Source organism: Chiloscyllium plagiosum, chromosome 1, assembly GCF_004010195.1.
Source record: "Chiloscyllium plagiosum isolate BGI_BamShark_2017 chromosome 1, ASM401019v2, whole genome shotgun sequence".
Classification (NCBI taxonomy): Eukaryota; Metazoa; Chordata; class Chondrichthyes; order Orectolobiformes; family Hemiscylliidae; genus Chiloscyllium; species Chiloscyllium plagiosum.
In genome coordinates, this window is record NC_057710.1 from 3537686 (window position 1) to 3557944 (window position 20259).

Below are 20259 nucleotides of genomic sequence, written 5' to 3' on the forward strand. Positions count from 1 at the left end.
TGGCAGTGCAGCATTCCCTCAGTACAGCTCCTCTGACAGTGTTGCACTCCCTCAGTGCAGCTCCTCTGACAGTGCAGCACCCCCCCAGTACAGCTCGTCTGACAGTGCGGCACTCCCTCAGTACTGACCCTCTGACAGTGTGGCACTCCCTCAGTACTGACCCTCTGACAGTGCAGCACTCCCTCAGTACTGACCCTCTGACAGTGCATCTCTCCCTCAGTACTGGTCCTCTGGCAGTGCAGCACTCCCTCAGTACTGGTCCTCTGACAGTGCAGCACTCCCTTAGTACGGCTTCTCTGACAGTGCAGCACTCCCTCAGTACAGCTCCTCTGGCAGTGCAGCACTCCCTCAGTACTGACCCTCTGGCAGTGCAGCACTCCCTCAGTGCAGCTCCTCTGGCAGTGCAGCACTCCCTCAGTACAGCTCCTCTGACAGTGCAGCACTCCCTCAGTACAGCTCCTCTGGCAGTGCAGCACTCCCTCAGTACAGTTCCTCTGACAGTGCAGCACTCCCTCAGTACAGCTCCTCTGGCAGTGCAGCACTCCCCCAGTACAGCTCCTCTGGCAGTGCAGCACCTCTGACAGTGCAGCACTCCCCCATTACAGCACCTCTGGCAGAGCAGCACTCCCTCAGTACAGTTCCTCTGACAGTGCAGCACTCCCTCAGTACAGCTCCTCTGGCAGTGCAGCACTCCCTCAGTACAGCTCCTCTGACAGTGCAGCACTCCCTCAGTACAGCTCCTCTGGCAGTGCAGCACTCCCCCAGTACAGCTCCTCTGGCAGTGCAGCACCTCTGACAGTGCAGCACTCCCCCATTACAGCACCTCTGGCAGAGCAGCACTCCCTTGGAGGGCAGTGGCATTCTGAGTGAGTTGTAAACACACCAGGAGCTAACTCAGAGAGGAGGTGAACCTCCTGTCCTTGAGCGAGGACTGCTTCTCCATCGCTGGCCTCAGATCCGTGATTCAGTCGGGTTTGTGCCCCAGTGAGTAACGTCGGTTTAGCCCCCACCTTGCTAACGGCCCTGTCCTGTTGGATGTCCCAGCCGCGGTCAACGCTGCAGGTTGGGAAATGCAAGGTCAGAGTTGTTAGCTGGGCCGGATGGTGACGGCATGCATCCCAGATGTGTGTGTATGAGAGGCCCTGTACTGATACCCCTTGCTGGGCGGGTCATGACCTTTACAGATATGGTGGCTGTGCATGTCACAGTGAATGGATGTTAAAGTGGTAATGTGTGCCGGGGTGGCTAACCTTCTCAAACTGCTCCTTCACACCCTGCACAACTCAATCTAAACTCTTCCCGTTCCTTCTCTGCAGCATACAGAACCATCTCAGCTGTGAATGGTCCACTGGTGGTACTCGATAATGTTAAGGTACAGTGCAGCACCTATTCATTTGTTAAGTTCGAGAGTAACAGTGTGTGAAGGAGGGTGGGAGTGGGGGGTGGGTGGGTGGTGATTACTGCACAAATCGTGTTTTCTTTTCCCCTGTCAGTCTTGGGGCTGGTTGCGTCGACACGTTAGCCAAAGTGCTGAGCTCCCATTGTTCCATTTCACTGGGCAGCTCGTTCATTAACGGGCTGTCAGCGACATCACTTCCTTATCAAGAGGCGTCGGGGGTAATGATGCGTGAGGCAGGCTCAGAGAGGTCATTCCCGCCCCCTGTGTCAGCGATGTCACTCCCAATTTGTCAGCACGCCCAACCGACTGGGCGGCGGCAAATCGTCAAAGGGGGGCCTCGCAAACACAGGTGCAGCCTGTGCCTGCAAAGAAATGGATTTCAGTTCCATTGCCTTCTAAGGGAAAGCAAATATACACTACACTCCCAGGACAGGGACAGCACGGGGTTAGATACAGATTAAAGGTCCCTCTACACTGTCCCCATCAAACACTCCCAGGACAGGGACAGCATGGGGTTATATACAGAGTAAAGGTCCCTCGACACTGTCCCCATCAAACACTCCCAGGACAGGGACAGCACGGGGTTAGATAAAGGGTAAAGGTCCCTCTACACTGTCCCCATCAAACCCTCCCAGGACAGGGACAGCACGGGGTTAGATACAGAGTAAAGGTCCCTCTACACTGTCCCCATCAAACCCTCCCAGGACAGGGACAGAATGGGGTTATATACAGAGTAAAGGTCCCTCTACACTGTCCCCATCAAACCCTCCCAGGACAGGGACAGCACAGGGTTAGATACAGAGTAAAGCTTCCCTCTACACTGTCCCCATCAAACACTCCCCAGACAGGGACAGCACGGGATTAGATACAGAGTAAAGCTCCCACTACACTGTCCCCATCAAACACACCCAGGACAGGGACAGCACAGGGTTAGATACAGAGTAAAGCTTCCTCTACTCTGTCCCCATCAAACACTCCCAGCACAGGGACAGCATGGAGTTAGATGCAAAGTAAAGCTCCCTCAACACCATCCCAGGACAGGGATAGCACAGGGTTAGAGACAGAAGCAGGTACCTGCGGCCGTGGTCGGGACAGGGAGCTGCTGATTGCTATCACTCCAGCTAGTCCAGTGCCTTGACCTACCACACTCTCTGTTCACAACATGAAGGCGTTGCCTGGCGTGCCTTGACCGACAGGTTCTTGTTTTGTGTTTGGAAGCAAGTTCCGATCTTTGGGTTTACTTCCTTTCTCGCAGTTTCCAAAATACGCGGAGATTGTGAACTTCACCCTGCCGGATCGCAGTGAGCGCAGTGGCCAGGTGTTGGAGGTGGTTGGATCCAAGGCAGTGGTTCAGGTAATTCCAGCCATTCATCTGGTACCATTGGGTCAGAGTGCCACTGAGGCAGGACCTTTAACAAACTGCAGAGATTCGGACTATTTGCTAGCACAGTCTGAGTTGAGTTTCCAACGGCATACCCTGTCATTCTCCAAATCAATTACTGCAGAATCCCTACAGTGTTGAAGCAGGCCATTCATCCCATCGAATACGCACTGAGCCTCCGACTAGCATAGCACCCAACCCACTCCTGCCCATCCCTGTAATCCTGCGTTTCCCATGGCTAACCCAACTAGCCTGCACCTCCCTGGACACTGCAGGCAATTTAGCATTGTCAAGCCTTCCTAACCCTGCACATCTTTGGATTGTGGGGGGAAACTGGAGTACCCAGAGGAAATCTACGCAGAGAATGTACAAATTTCACACAGACAGTTGCCCAAGGCTGGAATTGAACCCAGGTCCCTAGTGCTATGAGGCAACAATGCTAACCACTGAGCCACTGTCCCACTCCTAATGGCCTTCCAACTCATTAACTTTGTTTTTCTCTGGACTTGCCCCAGCACAGCTCCCGCTCAAACGTTCACCCAAGCCTTTGTTAGTTTGCGGTCTTGATTCTAACTCAATACTGCCTACATTCTCATCCTGCGCCACTCAGAAAGATCGAAAACTCTATTGCCTCTCTCCTACCTCACATCACCTGTCCTCCTGTACTGACATTATGCAACCCCCACTTTCAAAGCCTTCACAATCTGTCTGATCTCCTCCATCTCAACATCATTCCATGGTCTCTATGTTCCTCTCATCCTGACATCTTCAGCATCCCCAGTTTAATTGCTCCATACCTCCAGCTACCTGAGGCCCAAACCTCTTGAATTTCTTCATTAAAATTCTCTGCTTTTCCCTCTATCTTTCTCTCTCTCCCTCTCTCTCTTTCTCTCTGCTGTAAGTGAGGACAGTTTTAGTACGGAAGGGCAAAATGTGTCAGCGCAGGCTTGGAGGGCCGAAGGGCCTGCTCCTGTGCTGTAACCGTTTTTTTGCTCTTTATATCCCCATTTCCTTTAAAACTTTACCCTTTGACCCAAACTTTTGATCACCTGCTCTCAACGCCCTCAGAGCCTAACACTGACTGCTAATTTTCCTGTGAAGGACCTCAGAACATGTAAATGCTTCAAAGGTGGCTACACGAATGCAAGTTGTTGTTGGGTGGGATAGTGGGTGAGAGCCTGAGATTTTGTCTTCTCTCGGTCTGTCGGACTGCTGCAGTTGACTGATTTGCTCTGTCCATTTTTCTTGTTTTCACTCTAACTGCAGCTTTGTTGTCCCAGTGTCGAGCAGGCAGCTATGCTACAGGAGACAGTGCAGTGATTTATACTTTGTTCTGCAGGTATTTGAAGGAACATCAGGCATCGACGCCAAGCTGACAGCCTGTGAGTTCACTGGAGACATCCTTCGTGCCCCAGTGTCGGAGGATATGCTGGGTGAGGGGATTGTTGGCTGTGTGTTTGCTTGTCCAGCCAATCTCAGGCGAACCCTCAAGGTGTTCCAACAAATAGTTTTTACTGGCCTAATGTAAAACCATAAGACAGGGGAGCAGAAATTAGGCCATTCAGCCCATCTGCTTCACCATTCAATCATGGCTGATAAGTTTCTCAACCCCATTCTCCTGCTTTCTCCCCATAGGCATGTGAATGATGATGGGATAGTAATGGGATGAGTTTAGATTAGTTCACAGGTTGGCGCAACATTGAGGGCCGAAGGGCCTGTTCTGCGCTGTATTATTCTATGTTCTATAACCCTTGACTCCCTTGATATTCAAGAACCGACCTATCTCAGCCTTAAATAAACTCAATGACCTGACCTCCACAGCCTTCTGTGACAGTGAATTCCACAGATTCACCACTCTCTGGCTGAAGAAGTTTCTCCTGATCTCTTTTCTGAAGGGTCTTCCCTTTAGTCTAAGGCTGTGCCTTTGGGTCCTAGTCTCCCCTACCAATGGAAACATCTTCCCAACATCCTCTCTGTCCAGGCCGTTCAGTATTCTGTAAGTTTCAATTAGATTCCATCCTCATCCTTCTAAACTCCATCAAGTGTAGACCTACAGTCCTCAAGCGTTCCTCATATGTTAAACCATGAAGACTTACAGTTTCTACCTCACCTGTTCTGCACACACTGTAACATCCCTGCTCATTCCTTAAAGCCTATCTCTCCAATGGGACATCGGAACAAGAATAGGCCATTCTTGCCATTGAGTCTGTTCCATCATTCAATGAGATCATAGCTGATCTGTGGGCTAAATCCAAATACCTGCCTTTGGCCCGTTTCCCTTTACTCAACAAAAACATATTTTTCTCAGATTTAAAATGAATAACTGATCCAGCATCCACCACCCTGTGTGGAAGAGAGTTCCAAAGCTCTCCCACCATTTGTATGTGGAAGTGCTGTCTAACATCACCAGGATGTGGCCTGGGATGGAAAGTCTCATGATGAGGAGAGATTGGATAGGCTGGGTTTTGTTTCCCTGGAGCAGAGGAGGCTGAGCGGGGAATCTGACTGAGAGATACAAAATTACTTAGAGTAGATCATGAGAATCTTTTCCCCCTGGGAGATGTGCCTGAGACCAGAGAGTATAAGTTTAAGGTGAGGAGTAAGTGGTTTGGAGGAGATCTGAGAAAGAATTTTTTTTCACTTAGGGGATGGTAGAAATATGGAGTGTGTTGCCTGAGAGGATGATGGAGGTTGAAAATGGCAGGGCATAGTGGGCCAAGTGCAGGTAAATGGGATTAGTGTAGTGTGGCGCTGGGAAAGCACAGCAGGTTAGGCAGCATCCGAGGAGCAGGAGAAACAACATTTCAGGGAAAAGCACTTCATCAGGAATGGAGTTGGTGTAGTTAGTGTAATTAGTGTAATTGGTGTTAGTCGGCAAAGACATGGTGGACAGGGTGGGTGAGTGTGGATGAGGGACGATGTGGAAGGTGATAGAGAGAATGGAAGAACATGACCCTCAATGGGAGGTGGGTACAGAAGCAGAGATACAGTGAGAATGAGGTAGCGGAGGGAGGATGTTAGCACTCATGCTGGGGGGGAAATGGACATTGACCTTCTTCTTACAGAACTGGGTATGAGCCCCAGACACCGGGACCGCACTGACCCCGGGAGGGGGCTAACGTCACACCAGGCTTGGGCCTTGCACTGAGACCGAGACTGGCCGGGGTACCAGGATGCCGGTGAATTCTGGGATATCCGCTTGGGAGATTGCTATCAGAAGTGAGGAGTGAGTGGGTATGTAATGAGGCCAATTTGGAAAGATAGGGCAAGAGATTTAGAGTCTCACATTGAGGACTCCTTCCAAAAATACTCAGCTCACTCAGACTTGGCCAAAACAAGGGGAGATTCAGTCCAATTGGATTAATTCCTTACAGTGTGGAAACAGGCCCTTCGGCCCAGCAAGTCCATACCAAATCTCCAAAGCATAACCCAGCCAGACCCATTTCCCTCTGACTAATGCATCTAACACTATTGACTATTTTGCACAGCCAACTCACCTAACCTGCACATCTTTGGACCATGGAAGCAAACCCACACAGACACAGGGAGAATGTGCAACTCCACACTGACAGTCACCTGAGGCTGGAATTGTACCCAGGTCCCTGGCGCTGTAAGGCAGCATTGCTAACCACTGAGCCACCGCACCATCCCAAAAGTATCATGATCCTTCACCTCTTGTTGTCGTGTCTTTGAGAGACTTGTTCTTGTTGCTACCCCTAGGTCGAGTGTTTAATGGATCGGGAAAGCCGATTGATAAGGGGCCTGCTGTAGTGGCAGAGGACTTCCTCGATATAAATGGTGAGTATTAGCATTCTACACTCCGTAACACCGCAAGGTTAAAGCGGCCACCAGACTGTACAGACAGAGAGAGAGACGATTGAAAACAAAACCAGCAACTATTGGCAGAAATTCAGCAGGTCTGGTCGTCTCTGTGGAGAGAAAGCAGAGTTAACATTTCAGGTCCAGTCCATATAGATGATTGAAGGTGTTTTAACCTGAGGCTCAGGCAATGGGGAAATATCAGGAAGATGTGATCTTCATGATAATACGTTCAGCCGGAGTGGGAATTGAAGCCATGCTGTTCTGATTTGAATGATAAGCACTGACCAAGGTTGGTAGAGTGGGTGCTAACCTCTGGCGGGTATTGAAGTGGGCTCGGAAACAAATAGCAGAGCAGCTGGAGAGAGAAAGGGTGAACATTGGTGAGAAATCCCATCCCATTCTGCCTTTGAGCGGAGGAAAGGTGATTGAGAAGGGACAGGGCCTGGTTCCGTAAAGGGTAGTGAGAAATGGGAACAAGAGCAGGTTAGACGATCTCTCAGTTCTCCATTCGAGAAAGATCACATCTGTAATAGAGTCATACAGCACGGAAACAGACCCCTCAGTCCAACCAGTCCATGCTGACCATAATCCCAAACTAAACCAGTCCCACCTGCCTGATCCTGCCCCATATCCCTCCAAACCTTTCCTACTCATGTACCTCTCCAAATGTCTTTTAAATGTTGTAACTGTACCTGCACCCTCCACTTCCTCAGGAAGTTCATTCCACACACAGTCATTTACACATTCTGTGTAAAGAATTTGCCCCTCATGTCTTTTTTAAATCCCTCTCCTCTCCCATTAACAATGTGACACCTACTCTTGAAACTCCCCCATCCCAAGGAACAGGCAACTACCATTAACCCTATCTATACCCCTCATGATTTTATAAACTTCTATCAGGTCCCCTCTCAACCTCCTACAGTCCAGTGTAGAAGGTCCCAGCCTATCCAGCCTTTCTTTATAACTCAAACCTCCCACACCCAGCAACATCCTGGTAAATCTCTTCTATAACTGGGTGACCAGAACGGGACATGGTATTCCAGAATAGGCTTCACCAATGCCCTATACAACCTCAACATAACGTCCCAACTCTTATACTCAATGGACTGAGCAATGAAGACAAGCGAGCTAAACGCCTTTTAACCACCCTCTCTATATGTGACCCAGACTTCAAAGAAATATGTACCTGCACCCCTATGTCTCTTTGTTCTACAACACTACCCAAGGCCCAACCATTAATGGTACAAGCCCTACCCTTGTTTGATTTACCAAAATGCAATATCTCACATTTATCCAGATTGAATTCCACCTGCCATTTTTCATTGACCCATTTCATCAAGATTCTTTTGTAATCTTATAAAATCTTCTTCACTATCTACTATGGCACCGATTTTGGTGTCGTCGGCAAACTTACTAATAGTGACAACAGTACTAACAGTACTAACAGTAACAAACTTACTATATTCTCATTCAAATCATTTATATAAATGACAAACAAAAGAACATCTTAGATCTATTCCACAATTATACCCTACAAGAGGGGAGAGTGAATCCTGTCTTTAAACCGTTCCAAAGTAGCGTCACAGTGGACTTGAAACATTGACTCTGTTTCTCTCTAGACAGAGGCTACCAGACCTTAGAAGAATACCAACACGATCTCCGAAGAGTAACCCACCCAGATCCATTCCCCTACATTTACCCCTGACTGATGCACCTAACTTATACATCCCTGAACATAGTGGGCAATTTCGCATGGCCAATCTACCTGACCCGCACATCTTTGGATTGTGGGAGGAAACTGGAGCACCCAGAGGAAACCCACGCAGACACGGGGAGAATGTGCAAACTCCACGCAGATAGTCGCTTGAGACTGGAATCGAACCTGGGTCCCTGACGCTGTGAGGTAGCAGTGTTAACCATTGAGCCACCTTGCTGCCGTGTTGGAGAAACCGGTTGAGTTTCTCCAGCAATTTCTGTCTTTGTTTTACAAATTCTCTTATGGACATTGCTAGCTAGGCCAGTGTTTGCTTCCTGTCCCTAACTGCCCTTGAGCTGAGTGCCTTTCAGATTGAGCACATTACTATGGACCAGGAGTCACAACGATCAGAGAGGAATAACTACAGATTCAGTTTGCATTCTTCATGTCTCGCCCCTTCCCTGAGTTTGTTTGTCATTTTGTGATTCCCAGGCCAACCGATAAACCCACAGTCTCGGATTTACCCTGAAGAAATGATTCAGACTGGGATATCACCGATTGATGTGATGAACAGTATCGCCCGAGGTCAGAAGATTCCCATTTTCTCAGCAGCTGGACTCCCGCACAATGAGGTAACACTGCGCTTTTATTAACAAGTACACAGGATTCAGGAGCATGCAGGTGATGCCAGACTTGTACGAGACACTTGAAGTCATAGAGTCATAGAGATGTACAGCACGGAAACAGACCCTTTGGTCCAATTTGTCCATGCCAGCCAGATATCCTAACCCAACCTAGCCCCACCTGCCAGCAGCGGCCCATATCACCCCAAACCCTTCCTATTCATCTACCCATTCAGATGCCTTTTAAATGTTGTAATTGTACCAGCCTCCACCACCTCATCTGGCAGCTCATTCCATACATTCCATACACGTACCACCCTCTGCGTGAAAATGTTGCCCCTGAGGTCTCTTTTATATCTTTCCCCTCTCACTCTAACTTGTTCGAACTCAGCTGGATTGTTGTGTACAGTCGTGAGCATCACATTAGAGGACAGAGGCGTACACATTGGATAGAGAGAGTGCAGAAGCGGTTTACAATAATGGTTCCAGGGTTGAGGATAGATTGAGGAAGTGGGACAGTTCTCCCTGGAGAGGAGTAGGCTGAGAGGTAGATCCGGTGGAGGTTTTCAGAATCCTGAGTGGGCTGACAGAGTAGACGGGGAGAAGCTGTTAGAGTTTGGAAGTGCCATTAGCCGCTGCAGTCAACACCTCCAGCCGGCCCTCATAACGGGCATGTCTTCCACTCATGCAGATCTGAGAGCGTTAGCGCATTCAGAAAGGTTAGCCTGCAGGCCGAGGGAGAGAGGGAGTCATGGAGGGAATGGGGGAGAGAGAAAGAGAGTGAGAGACAGAGTAAAGGAGGGAAGGAGAGAGGGAATGAACGAGCAAGGCAGGGAGAGAAGTAGCGAGGGAGGGAGGAAGGGAGGGAGGGAGAGAGAGGGAGGGATCGAAGTAGAGAGTGAGGGAGGAAGGAAGGAAGGGAATGAGAGAAATAGGGAGTGATGCAGATCTGAGAGCGTTAGCGCATTCAGAAAGGTTAGGCTGCAGGCCGAGGAAGGGAGGGAGCGAGGGAGTGAGGTGGAGGGAGGGAGGGAGTGAGGGAGGGAGGCTGTGTCACCAGCAGAGTATCTGAAAGGCAGAGTCAGTGTTATGGATAATACACACGCTCAATGTGCAGCACCGCCATCAGCTCAGCAACAGGATGGGGACAGACCCTCGGGGGAATGTAGGGAGGGGTGGGAGGAGAGAATCAGATTTCCCAGGTTGGAACCAGAGCTGGGAGCTTCGTTATCGCGTGCAGCAGAGACTGACCAGGCCGGGATCTGAATAAAAAGGCTGAAGAGGAAGTCCTCAAGGCTATGGGCCTAGTCCAGGGAAGTGGGAGTAATGGAGGCATTGTAGACAATAGACAATAGACAATAGGTGCAGGAGTAGGCCATTCAGCCTACTCAGGCTGTAGGTGGTAGTACAGCCTGAATAGGCCTAAGGGGATGAGGATAGATTGAGGAAGTTGGGACTGCTGTACTGTATGATCCCTGACAGCAGCCTTTATAATTGTGAAAGGGTTTGATTTTCAAGGGGGCTGGATGTGGAGAAGGTGTTTCCACCTGGAGCTGTCAATATTAGCGTCACCATGACGACCGCTGGAGTATTGAGGAGAAAGGCCTTTAGTCAGAGAGTGGACAGAATATGGACCTGACCACCACAGGGAGTGGGTTAATGTGAATCAGAACAGGAACTGGATAAAGACACAAGGGAGAGAAAGGAATGCCAGGAGATGCCGAGGGAATGAGCTGGAATAGAAGTCCCATGTGAGGAACAAACCTCAGTCAGGAACCAATAGGCAGAGAGGACTGTTTCTCTCACTCTAAACAGAGAGCGTGAAGTAGGAGCACTTTGCTGAGATTTACCTCCTCTTCTAGAAATTTCCAGGGGCTAATCAATTGAATGTAAAATTGGCTCAAAGATACGAGACAGTGGAATGTTGCTTTTCAGACTGGAGACATGTGACCAGTGGTGTGCCATAACAATCAGTGCTGGGTCCACTTTTGTTTGTCATTTATATAAATGATTTGGATATAAATGTAGGAGGTATAGTTAGTAAGTTTACAGGTAACATCAAAATAGGTGGTTCAATATACAGTGAAGAAGATTATTTCAGAGTACAAAGGGATCTTGATCAGATGGGCCAACAGGTTGAAGACTGTCAGATGAACTTTAATCTTAGATAAATGCGAGGTGTTGCATTTTAGACGTATCCAGTTAGTGCTCGGGCCCTGGGGGGTGTTGCCGAACAAAGACACCTGAGGGAGCAGGTGCATAGTTCCTTGAAGGTGGAGTCACAGGTAGAAGGGTGGTGAGGAAGATGTTTGGTATGATTGCTTACATTGGTCAGAGCATTGGTTGTAGGAGTTGGGAGGTCATGTTGCAGCTGTACTATTGGAATACTGCGTTCAGTTCTGCTCTCCCTTCTATAGGAAAGATGCTGTTAAACTTGAAAGGGCTCAGAAAGGTTTACAAGGATGTTGCCGGGTTTGGAGAGTTAGAGCTATGGGGAGAAGCTGAAAAGGCTGGGACTGTTTTCCCTGGAGCATCGGAGGCTGAAGGGTGATTTTATTGAGGTTTATAAAATCATGAGGGGCATGGATAGGATAAATAGACAAGGTCTTTTCCCTGGGGTGGGGTGGGTAGTCCAAAATAGAGGCTTAGGGTGAGAGGAGAAAGATTTAAAAGGAACCTAAGGGGTAACTTTTTCACACAGAGGGTGGTGCGTGTGTAGAATGAGCTGCCAAAGGAAGTGGTGGAGGCCGTTACAATTACAACATTTAAAAGTCATATGAAAAGGAAGGGTTTATAGGGAAATGGACAAAGTGCTGGCCAATGAGATTAGCTCAGATTGGGATATCCGGTCAGCATGGATGAGTTGGGCCAAAAAGTCTGTTTCTGTGCTGTATGACTTTGTGACTCTATGACTCTAAGACAATAGAGCACTTAGGGTATGAAATGTTTTCTCAGGAAGTGAGATGGAGGCAGGTTCAATTGAGGCATTCAAGAGGCTGGTCATTAGTGTAGTAATGGCGTGCGGGCATATGGGGAAATGGTAGGAGATTGGTACTAGAGTATCACACGAGTGCAGACATGATGGGCTGAATGAACTCATTCTGTGGCACAACAGTTCTGTGATTCTCCCAGGGGCTGTCCCACAATAAAGCAGAGGCCCATAATAACACTGCATAGACAGGGGTTCAAATCCCACCAGCGCACTCAGGTAATTCCAATTCAGGTAAGAAATGTTGGGAAGAAGATTTTAGGCTCATTATTAATAAGCATCCAACTACAGCCTGTCGTAAACTACCTATCTGCTTCTCTGAGGGCCTTCCTCAGTCTAGCCCATTTGTAACACAGCGAACAGCTAAAAATAGGTGCTCAGAGCAGAAGTAGGCCATTCGGCCCATCGAGCCTGCTCTACCATTCCATATGATCATGGCTGATCCTTTATCTCAGCACCATATTCTCCCTTTCTCTCCTTACTCCCTAATGCCTTTAATATCTAAGAGATTATCAATTTCTTTGTAAAGTATATTTTGACGCATGTTTATAGGGAGTGTTAATCCAGAGACTCAGGTGACATTCTAGAGACCAGGGTTTGAATCTGACCATGACAGGTGGTAGAATTTGAATTCAATCAAAAAGAAATCTCGAATTAAGGGTCGAATGATGACCTTGAATCCATTGCTGATTGTCAGAAAACCCATCTGGTTCACTGATATCCTTTAGGAAGGAAACGGCCATCCTTACCTGGTCAGGCCTGCAAGTGACTCCAGACCCACAGCAATGAGGTTGACTCTTAAGTTCCCTCTGGGTAATTAGGGATGGGCAATAAATGCTGGCCTAGCCAGCAATGCCCTCGTCCCATGAACAAATTTTTAAAAATTAGTGGCATAAATAATCAAACATTGTACAACAGAAGACAATTTCTTTGAAGAGGTCATTGCTGTGGGTGTGGAGACCAGATCAGGTAAGGATGGCAGTTTCCTTCTCTAAGACATTAATGAACCAGATGGATTTTTTCCTTGACAATTGTTTCATTACTGTTAGCATCTTAGTTTCAGGTTTTTGTCGAATTCAATTTCCACCAATGATTTGAACCAAGGTCTCCAGAACCTTAGGAGAAAGTGGGGACTGCTGATGCTGTTGGTCAGAGTCGAGAGCGTGGGGCTGGAAAAGCGCAGCAGGTCAGGCAGCATCCAAGGAGCAGGAGAATCGACATTTCGGGCATAAGCCCTTCATCGGGAATGTTGATCTTCTCTAAAACATTTCCTGAGTCTCTAGATTAATCGTCTAATGGATCAACAAATTACCCTCCTATTGGTTGGTCCTTTTATTTATTGAAGTTTGGAAGTGAGCGAGGTGGTCTTACTGAAGGAGGGATTTGGGGCAGGGTAAACCCTGAGAAAATGCATGGAATTCTGGACCAATCTGGAACTTGGGGCACAGTTTAAAAATAAGGGCCTCCCCTTTGAGATGAAATTGAGAAGGAATACTTTCTCTGGATGAGCAACTGAATATATTTAAGGCTGTGTTGGATAGATTTTTGATTGGCATGGGAGTCAAGGAGAACTGAAGGCAAGAAAATGAAATTAAATTGACAGTCAAATCAGCTATGAACTTATTGATTTTTGATTGATTTGATTTATTATTGTCATTTGTACCTAGTTACAGTGAAAAGTTCTGTTTTGTGTGCAGTACAGGTAGATCATACCATACAAAGTGTATTAGGGTAGTAGAAAAGAGCGAGTAATGCAATGTTATGGCTGTAGAGAAGGTGCACAAAGAGTGAGATCAACATTAAATTTAAAGTTTGAGAGGTTCATTCAGAATTTTAAAAACAGCTGTTCTTGAATCTGTTAGTTTGGGTGATTAAGCCTCAGTATCATCTGTCTGACAGAAGAGTTGGAAGAGAGTATAACCAGAGTGTAGGAAGGGTCTTTAATGACGTAGAGCTGGTTAACCCTCTTAATTCCTTCTGCCTTAATTTCCTGTGAGTTTTCAGATGATTAGACTAGGCTTGTGGATTCTGAATGTAATCACACCATTACTACATCCTAATATTATACATCGTGACAACTGAGTGTGCATGCTCTGGTAGTGATGAAGAGCAGATGACACTAGAATCATAGAATCATGCAGGTCAGAAGGAGGCCATTCGGTCCATCATATCTGTCCCAGCTCCTGCCCTTATGTAGGAAAGGTAAGAACACATATTGGTATAACTGAGATGGGAAGAGTGTGCTGACTCTATCTCTCTCTCTCTCTCTAGTCTCAACACAAAGTTAAATGTTCTACCCAGTTCCTAATGTGACCAATTGTATATTTAAGCCTATAGCTAATAGGAACAAGAATAGGCCATTTGGCCCCATGTTCCTGCTCCACCATTCTATAGGATGATGGCTGATCCAACACTCCTAATGTCCACATTCCTGCACCTTTCCCCAAAACCCTTGATTGCTTACTGATGAAGAATCTATCTCAATCTATCTACCCTAAACATATGTAAGGATTCTGCCCCCCACAGCTCTCTCTCAGTGGCAAGGAGTTCTAATGACTTTCAACCCTCAGACAGAAGAAATTCTGCCTCATCTCAGTCTTAAATTGGCACCCCTTTATTTTTATTTTTAATAAAATGATCTATCTTTAATAAATGCACAAATGCACACCTATTGTGATTTGAAACCTATTCCTGATTAACATATGCAGGTTATAAAATGAAATATAAATATTCGTCCCTCTGAATAATGCATGCATACCAAGAAAAGTGAAAGCACACATGATTTCTATCTCAAACATTAGCTTTGGGAAGAAAGTGCTTTTAGCCAATAGTTCTTAAAGAGAAAAACATGAATACGTTGTGGGTTACTCTGATACCAATGGCCAAGTATTCTGCCACACACAAACAGCTCACTAAATCTGAGCGAGTGCTGTACTGTCAGAGAGTCAGTACTCAGGGTGAACTGCACTCTCAGAGGGTCAATATTAAGGGAGTGCTATACTGTCAGAGGGTCAGAACTGAGAGAGTACCTCAATTCTGGAGAGTCAGTCTGGGTAGATTACTCTTCAAAGGGTCGGTGTGGACTTTTTTGGGCCTAATGGCCTATTTCCACACTGGGATTCAATGAATACTGAGGCAGTGTCACATTCTAACAGGGTCAGAACTTAGAGGGTGCTAAACAATTATTAGGTCAGCACAAGAGGACTGCCTCATTGCCATATTCGGGACACCACCCATGCCCTCCATCTCCTCCAAGATTCTGTTTCCCCGACCCCCAACGCCTCATCTTCACCATAGACATCCAGTGAACTTACACCTCCATCCGCCATGACCAGGGCCTCCAAGCCCTCCATTTTTTCCTCTCCCGATGTCCCCACCAGTACCCTTCCACCGACACTCTCATTCGTTTGGCTGAACTGGTCCTCACCCTTAACAATTTCTCCTTCGAATCCTCCCATTTCCTCTAGACCAAAGGGGTAGCCATGGGCACCTGTATTGGCCCCAGCTATGCCTGTCTCTTTGTTGGCTGCGTGGAACAGTCCATTTTCCGTAATTACCCCGGCACCACTCCCCACCTCTTCCTCTGCTACATTGATGACTGCATCGGTGCCACCTCGTGCTCCCGCGAGGAGGTTGAACAGTTCATCAACTTTACCAACACATTCCACTCCGATGTTAAATTTACCTGGACCATCTCTGACACCTCCCTCCCCTTCCTGGACCTCTCCATCTCCATCAACGATGACCGACTCAACACTGACATTTTCTACAAACCCACCGACTCCCACAGCTACCTGGATTATACCTCCTCCCACCCAACCTCCTGCAAAAATGCTATCCCTTATTGCCCATTCTTCTGGATCCATCACATCTGCTCCTAGGAGGACCAGTTCCACCACTGAACATACCAGATGGCCTCCCTCTTTAAAGACCAAAATTTCACCTTCCACGTGGGTAAAGATGCCCTCCAGCACATCTCATCCACTTCCCGCACCTCCGCCCTTGAACTCCATCTCTACAACTGCAACAAGTACAGAACCCCACCCCAGTCTTCACCTTCCACCCCACCTGCCTCTGTACACATTGCATCATCCTCCACCATTTCTGCCACCTATAAACGGACCCCACCACCAGGGATATATTTCCCTCCCTGCCCCTATCCGCTTTCTGTAAAGACCGTTACTTCGTGACTACCTGGTCAGGTCCACACCCCCACCAGCCCACCCTCCCCTCCCGGCACCTTCCCCTGCCACCGCAGGAATTGTAAAACCTGCGCCCACACCTCCTCCCTCACCTCCATCGAAGGCCCCAAAGGAGCCTTCCACGTCTATCAAAGTTTCACCTGCACATCCACCAAAGTCATTTACGGTATCCGTTGTTCCCAATGTGGTCTCCTCTACATTGGGGGCAGACAGGACTTTAGGGAACATCTCTGGGACACCTGCACCAATCAACCACACCGCCCCGTGGCCCAACATTTCAACTCCCCCTCCCACTCTGCCGAGGACATGGAGGTCCTGGGCCTCAGTTCAGAGGCAGTGCCTCATTGTCAGAGGTCACTCCATCAGTCCGACCCTCTGACAGAGCTGCAAATGCCTCAGTACTGCCTTTCTAATTGCTTAACACCCTTTCAAGTCTGACCCTCTGACAATGAGGCACTTCCTCAGTACTGACCCTCTGGCAATAATACATTCCCATAGTTGAGACCCTCTGACAGCAAGGTACTGCCTCAGGACTGACCCGCTGGCAAAGGTGCAGTGCCTCATATCTGACACTCTAACAATGAAGCATTGCTTCGGTATTGACCATCTGACAATGAGGCCCTCCCTCAGAACTGACCCTCTGACAATGAGGCAGTCCTCCAGTACTGACCTTGACAGAGCTACAATACCCTAGTACTGCCCATCTAGTTGTGAGGCACACTCTCAATTCAATATGAGGATGTGCCTCACAATATGCAAAATTCTGTGTCTTACGGTCCTGCTTCACAACCACCTGATGAAGGAGCAATGCTCTGAAAGCTAGTGCCTCCAAATAAACCTTTTGGACTATTAGATTAGATTCCTTACAGTGTGGAAACAGGCCCTTCAGCCCAACAAGTCCACACCGACCCTCCAAACAGTAACCCACCCAGACCCATTTCCCACTGGCTAATGCACCTAACACTATGGACAGTTTAGCATGGCCGATTCACCTGATCTGCACATCTTTGGACTGTGGGAGGAAACCCATGCAGACACGGGGAGAATGTGCAAACTCCACACAGGCAGTCGCCCAAGGCTGAAATCGAACCTGGGACCCTGGTGCTGTGAGGCAGCAGCTCTAACCACTGAGCCACCGTGCAACCTATAACCTGGTGATGTGTGATTTTTAACTTTGTCGCTTAAGTGAGGTACTCCATAAGGACTGACGCTCTAACAATGAGGCCCTCCCTCAGGCCTGACTCTCTGACAACAAGGCACTCCCTCAGGACTGAGCCTCTAGCTATCAGCTACTGCCTCATGATCAGAGACTCAATACTGAGTGAGTGCCTTATTGTCAGAGGTTCCTTTCTAAGAGTCTGCCTCATTGTCAGAGAATCTGTTCTGAGGCCGTGCCTCACACTAATGGGGTCAGAAATGATAAAGGGATCCATACTGAGGTATTGCAGCACTGTCGGAATTTCAATTCTGAGGGCTTCCTCATGCATTCCACTATCAGTACTGACCCTCAAAATGTGTGGCCCACCCACAACTCTGATCCCCATGCAGTGAGGCACTGCCTCAGAATGGACCCTATGACAATGAGGCACACCCTCAGGACAGACCCTCTGATAGGTCTGCAATATTTCAATACTAACCCACTAATAATGCAAAATGCCCACAATTCAGACTCCTGCGTTACAAGGCACAGCCTCGGGATTGATACTCTGACAATAATACATTCCTGAAATTCTGACCTTATTACAGTGATGCACTCCCTCAGGATTCACTGTGTGACAATGACGCACTCTCTCAGTTCAGATCCTCTCACAGTGCTGCAATGCTGTAGTAGTCATGTGACAATCCCTCAGTTCCAAATGTCTTTTAATAACACAATCAACATATTGGGCCTCTCACAGTAATGCATTCCAACAGTTCTGATCATCTAACAGTGCCTCAATACTTCAGATAATGGGAGAATTGGAGCAGTGTAGCACTAAATGGGAGAATTGGAGCAGTGTAGCACTAAATGGGAGAATTGGGGCAGTGTAGCACTAAATGGGAGAATTGGGGCAGTGTACCACTAAATGGGAGAATTGGGGCAATGCAGCACTAAATGGGAGAATTGGGGCAATGCAGCACTAAATGGGAGAATGGGGGCAGTGTAGCACTAAATGGGAGAATTGGGGCAGTGTAGCACTAAATGGGAGAATTGGGGCAGTGTAGCATTAATGGGACAATTGGGGCTGGATAACTGGATGGGAGAATTCAAGTCGGGCATACCTCGATGGGAGAATTGGGTTAGGGCATGAGTAATCCAGAGAATTGATGCAGTACGCTTCTAACGTGGATATTTGGAGCAAAGCACATGTAAATGGGAGAACACGGCAGGCATTCCTTAAACTGGACAAATGTTGCTGTGGAGCACAAAAGTGGAGATTCCATGAAGGGCACCACTAACTGATAAATAATTGAGCAGGGCAGTGTTACGTGGAAGATGTGTTTCAGGGAACAACAAAGTGTATTCCCTTGCTGTTTCCCTCTAAAGTGAGGATTTGTGCAGAATTGGATATTGAAGATTAGATGCAGGGCACCCCAAAATTGGAGAATTCTGGACCACTATATGGCCGAGTCGTTGGCTGGAAATACTAAATGGGAGAACTGGTGCACAGTGGAACTGAATTAATGAATTGGGGCATGGACCAGTAAATGGGAGAATTGGGCTGGGGCATCAGTAAATGGGAGAATTGGGCTGGGGCATCAGTAAATGGAAGAATTAATATAGGTTTGGTGCACAATACCATTACTTTAGAAAATTGGTGTGAGTGCCAATAAATAGAGAATTGGAGCAGGGCACATCTAAATGGGAGAATCGGGACGGGGAATCAGTAAAAATGAGAAATGTTGCAAGCATCAGGAAATTAGAGATTCAGTTCAGCGTAGCACTAAATCAAAATATTTGAGCAGGGCGTTTGTTTTTGTGAAATAATTCCTGATGAAGACCTAATGCTCAAAATGTCAATTCGCCTGCTCCTCGGATGCTGCCTGTGTTTCTCCAGCACCACACCTTTTGACTGTGATCTCCAGCATCTGCAGTCCTCACTCTCTCCTCTTCTGTGGAGACTTTATTGTGGTGTGTCCTCGACCATTAATCATTCGGTCGGGCCAAAGTCAAGAGGAGGATTGGTTTCAGGAAGACTGTCAGTATGTTCCAGTTTCTACGCCAACTCGTGCTCTGTGTCTCTGTGACTGTATCGTAGATTGCTGCTCAGATCTGCAGGCAGGCCGGCCTGGTCAAGAAAGCCAAGCATGTGGTGGATTACAGTGAGGACAACTTCGCCATTGTCTTTGCAGCGATGGGGGTAAGCCCTGCCCTTGATGGGATCATTCCCTTTCACATTCTCCCGCTGAATGTTTCATCAGCACGCCCCCCAGGTCAAGAAAGCCAAGCATGTGGTGGATTACAGTGAGGACAACTTCGCCATTGTCTTTGCAGCGATGGGGGTAAGCCCTGCCCTTGATGGGATCATTCCCTTTCACATTCTCCCGCTGAATGTTTCATCAGCACGCCCCCCCCCCACCCACCCCGCCACGGCAGAGCCCCGAGAGGAGAAGGCATTGAAGGAGAAACTGCTTCCTACTGCAGTTAAATATCAGGGAGGCGAAAGGTTTATCTAATGGCTAAATAACAAGAGAACTCCCAGCAGTGTTACACTAATCCCTCACGATCAATATTCTGGGGGTTATCATTGACCAGAAACTCAACTGGACTCACCTCATAAACACAGTGTCTACAAGAGCAGGTCAGAGGCTTGGGATGCTGCAGCAAGTAACTCCCCTCCTGACTCCCCAAAGCCCCTCCACCACCTACAAGGCACAAGTCAGGAGGGTGATGGAATACTCCCCACTTGCCTGGATGGGGGCAGCTCCAACAACACTCAAGAAGCTTGACACTATCCAGGACAAAGCAGGCCAGCACCACATCCACAAACCTCCACTCCCTCCATCACCAACGCTCAGTAACAGCAGTGTGTACCATCTACAAGATGCACCGCAGAAATTCACCAAAGATCCTCAGATAGCACCTTCCAAACCCACAACCACTTCCATCCAAAAGGACAAGGGCAGCAGATACATGGGAACACCATCCCCTGCAAGTTCCCCTCCA

The 20259-nt window shown here is 47.9% G+C and overlaps 1 protein-coding gene across 1 annotated transcript in view; it reads left to right on the forward strand.

The window, feature by feature from the left end:
* Positions 1–1252: 1252 nt before the first annotated feature.
* Positions 1253–20259, forward strand: part of LOC122552966 (probable V-type proton ATPase subunit B) — a gene marked incomplete at its 5' end in the record, with an annotated part of 46077 nt that continues 27070 nt past the window's right edge. The window contains 7 exons of the mRNA XM_043696717.1: positions 1253–1372; positions 2655–2753; positions 4120–4213; positions 6501–6578; positions 8791–8930; positions 19352–19453; positions 19515–19759. Of these exons, the coding sequence (XP_043552652.1) occupies positions 1253–1372; positions 2655–2753; positions 4120–4213; positions 6501–6578; positions 8791–8930; positions 19352–19453; positions 19515–19759 (878 nt within the window). The remainder of the gene's footprint in view (positions 1373–2654; positions 2754–4119; positions 4214–6500; positions 6579–8790; positions 8931–19351; positions 19454–19514; positions 19760–20259) is intronic.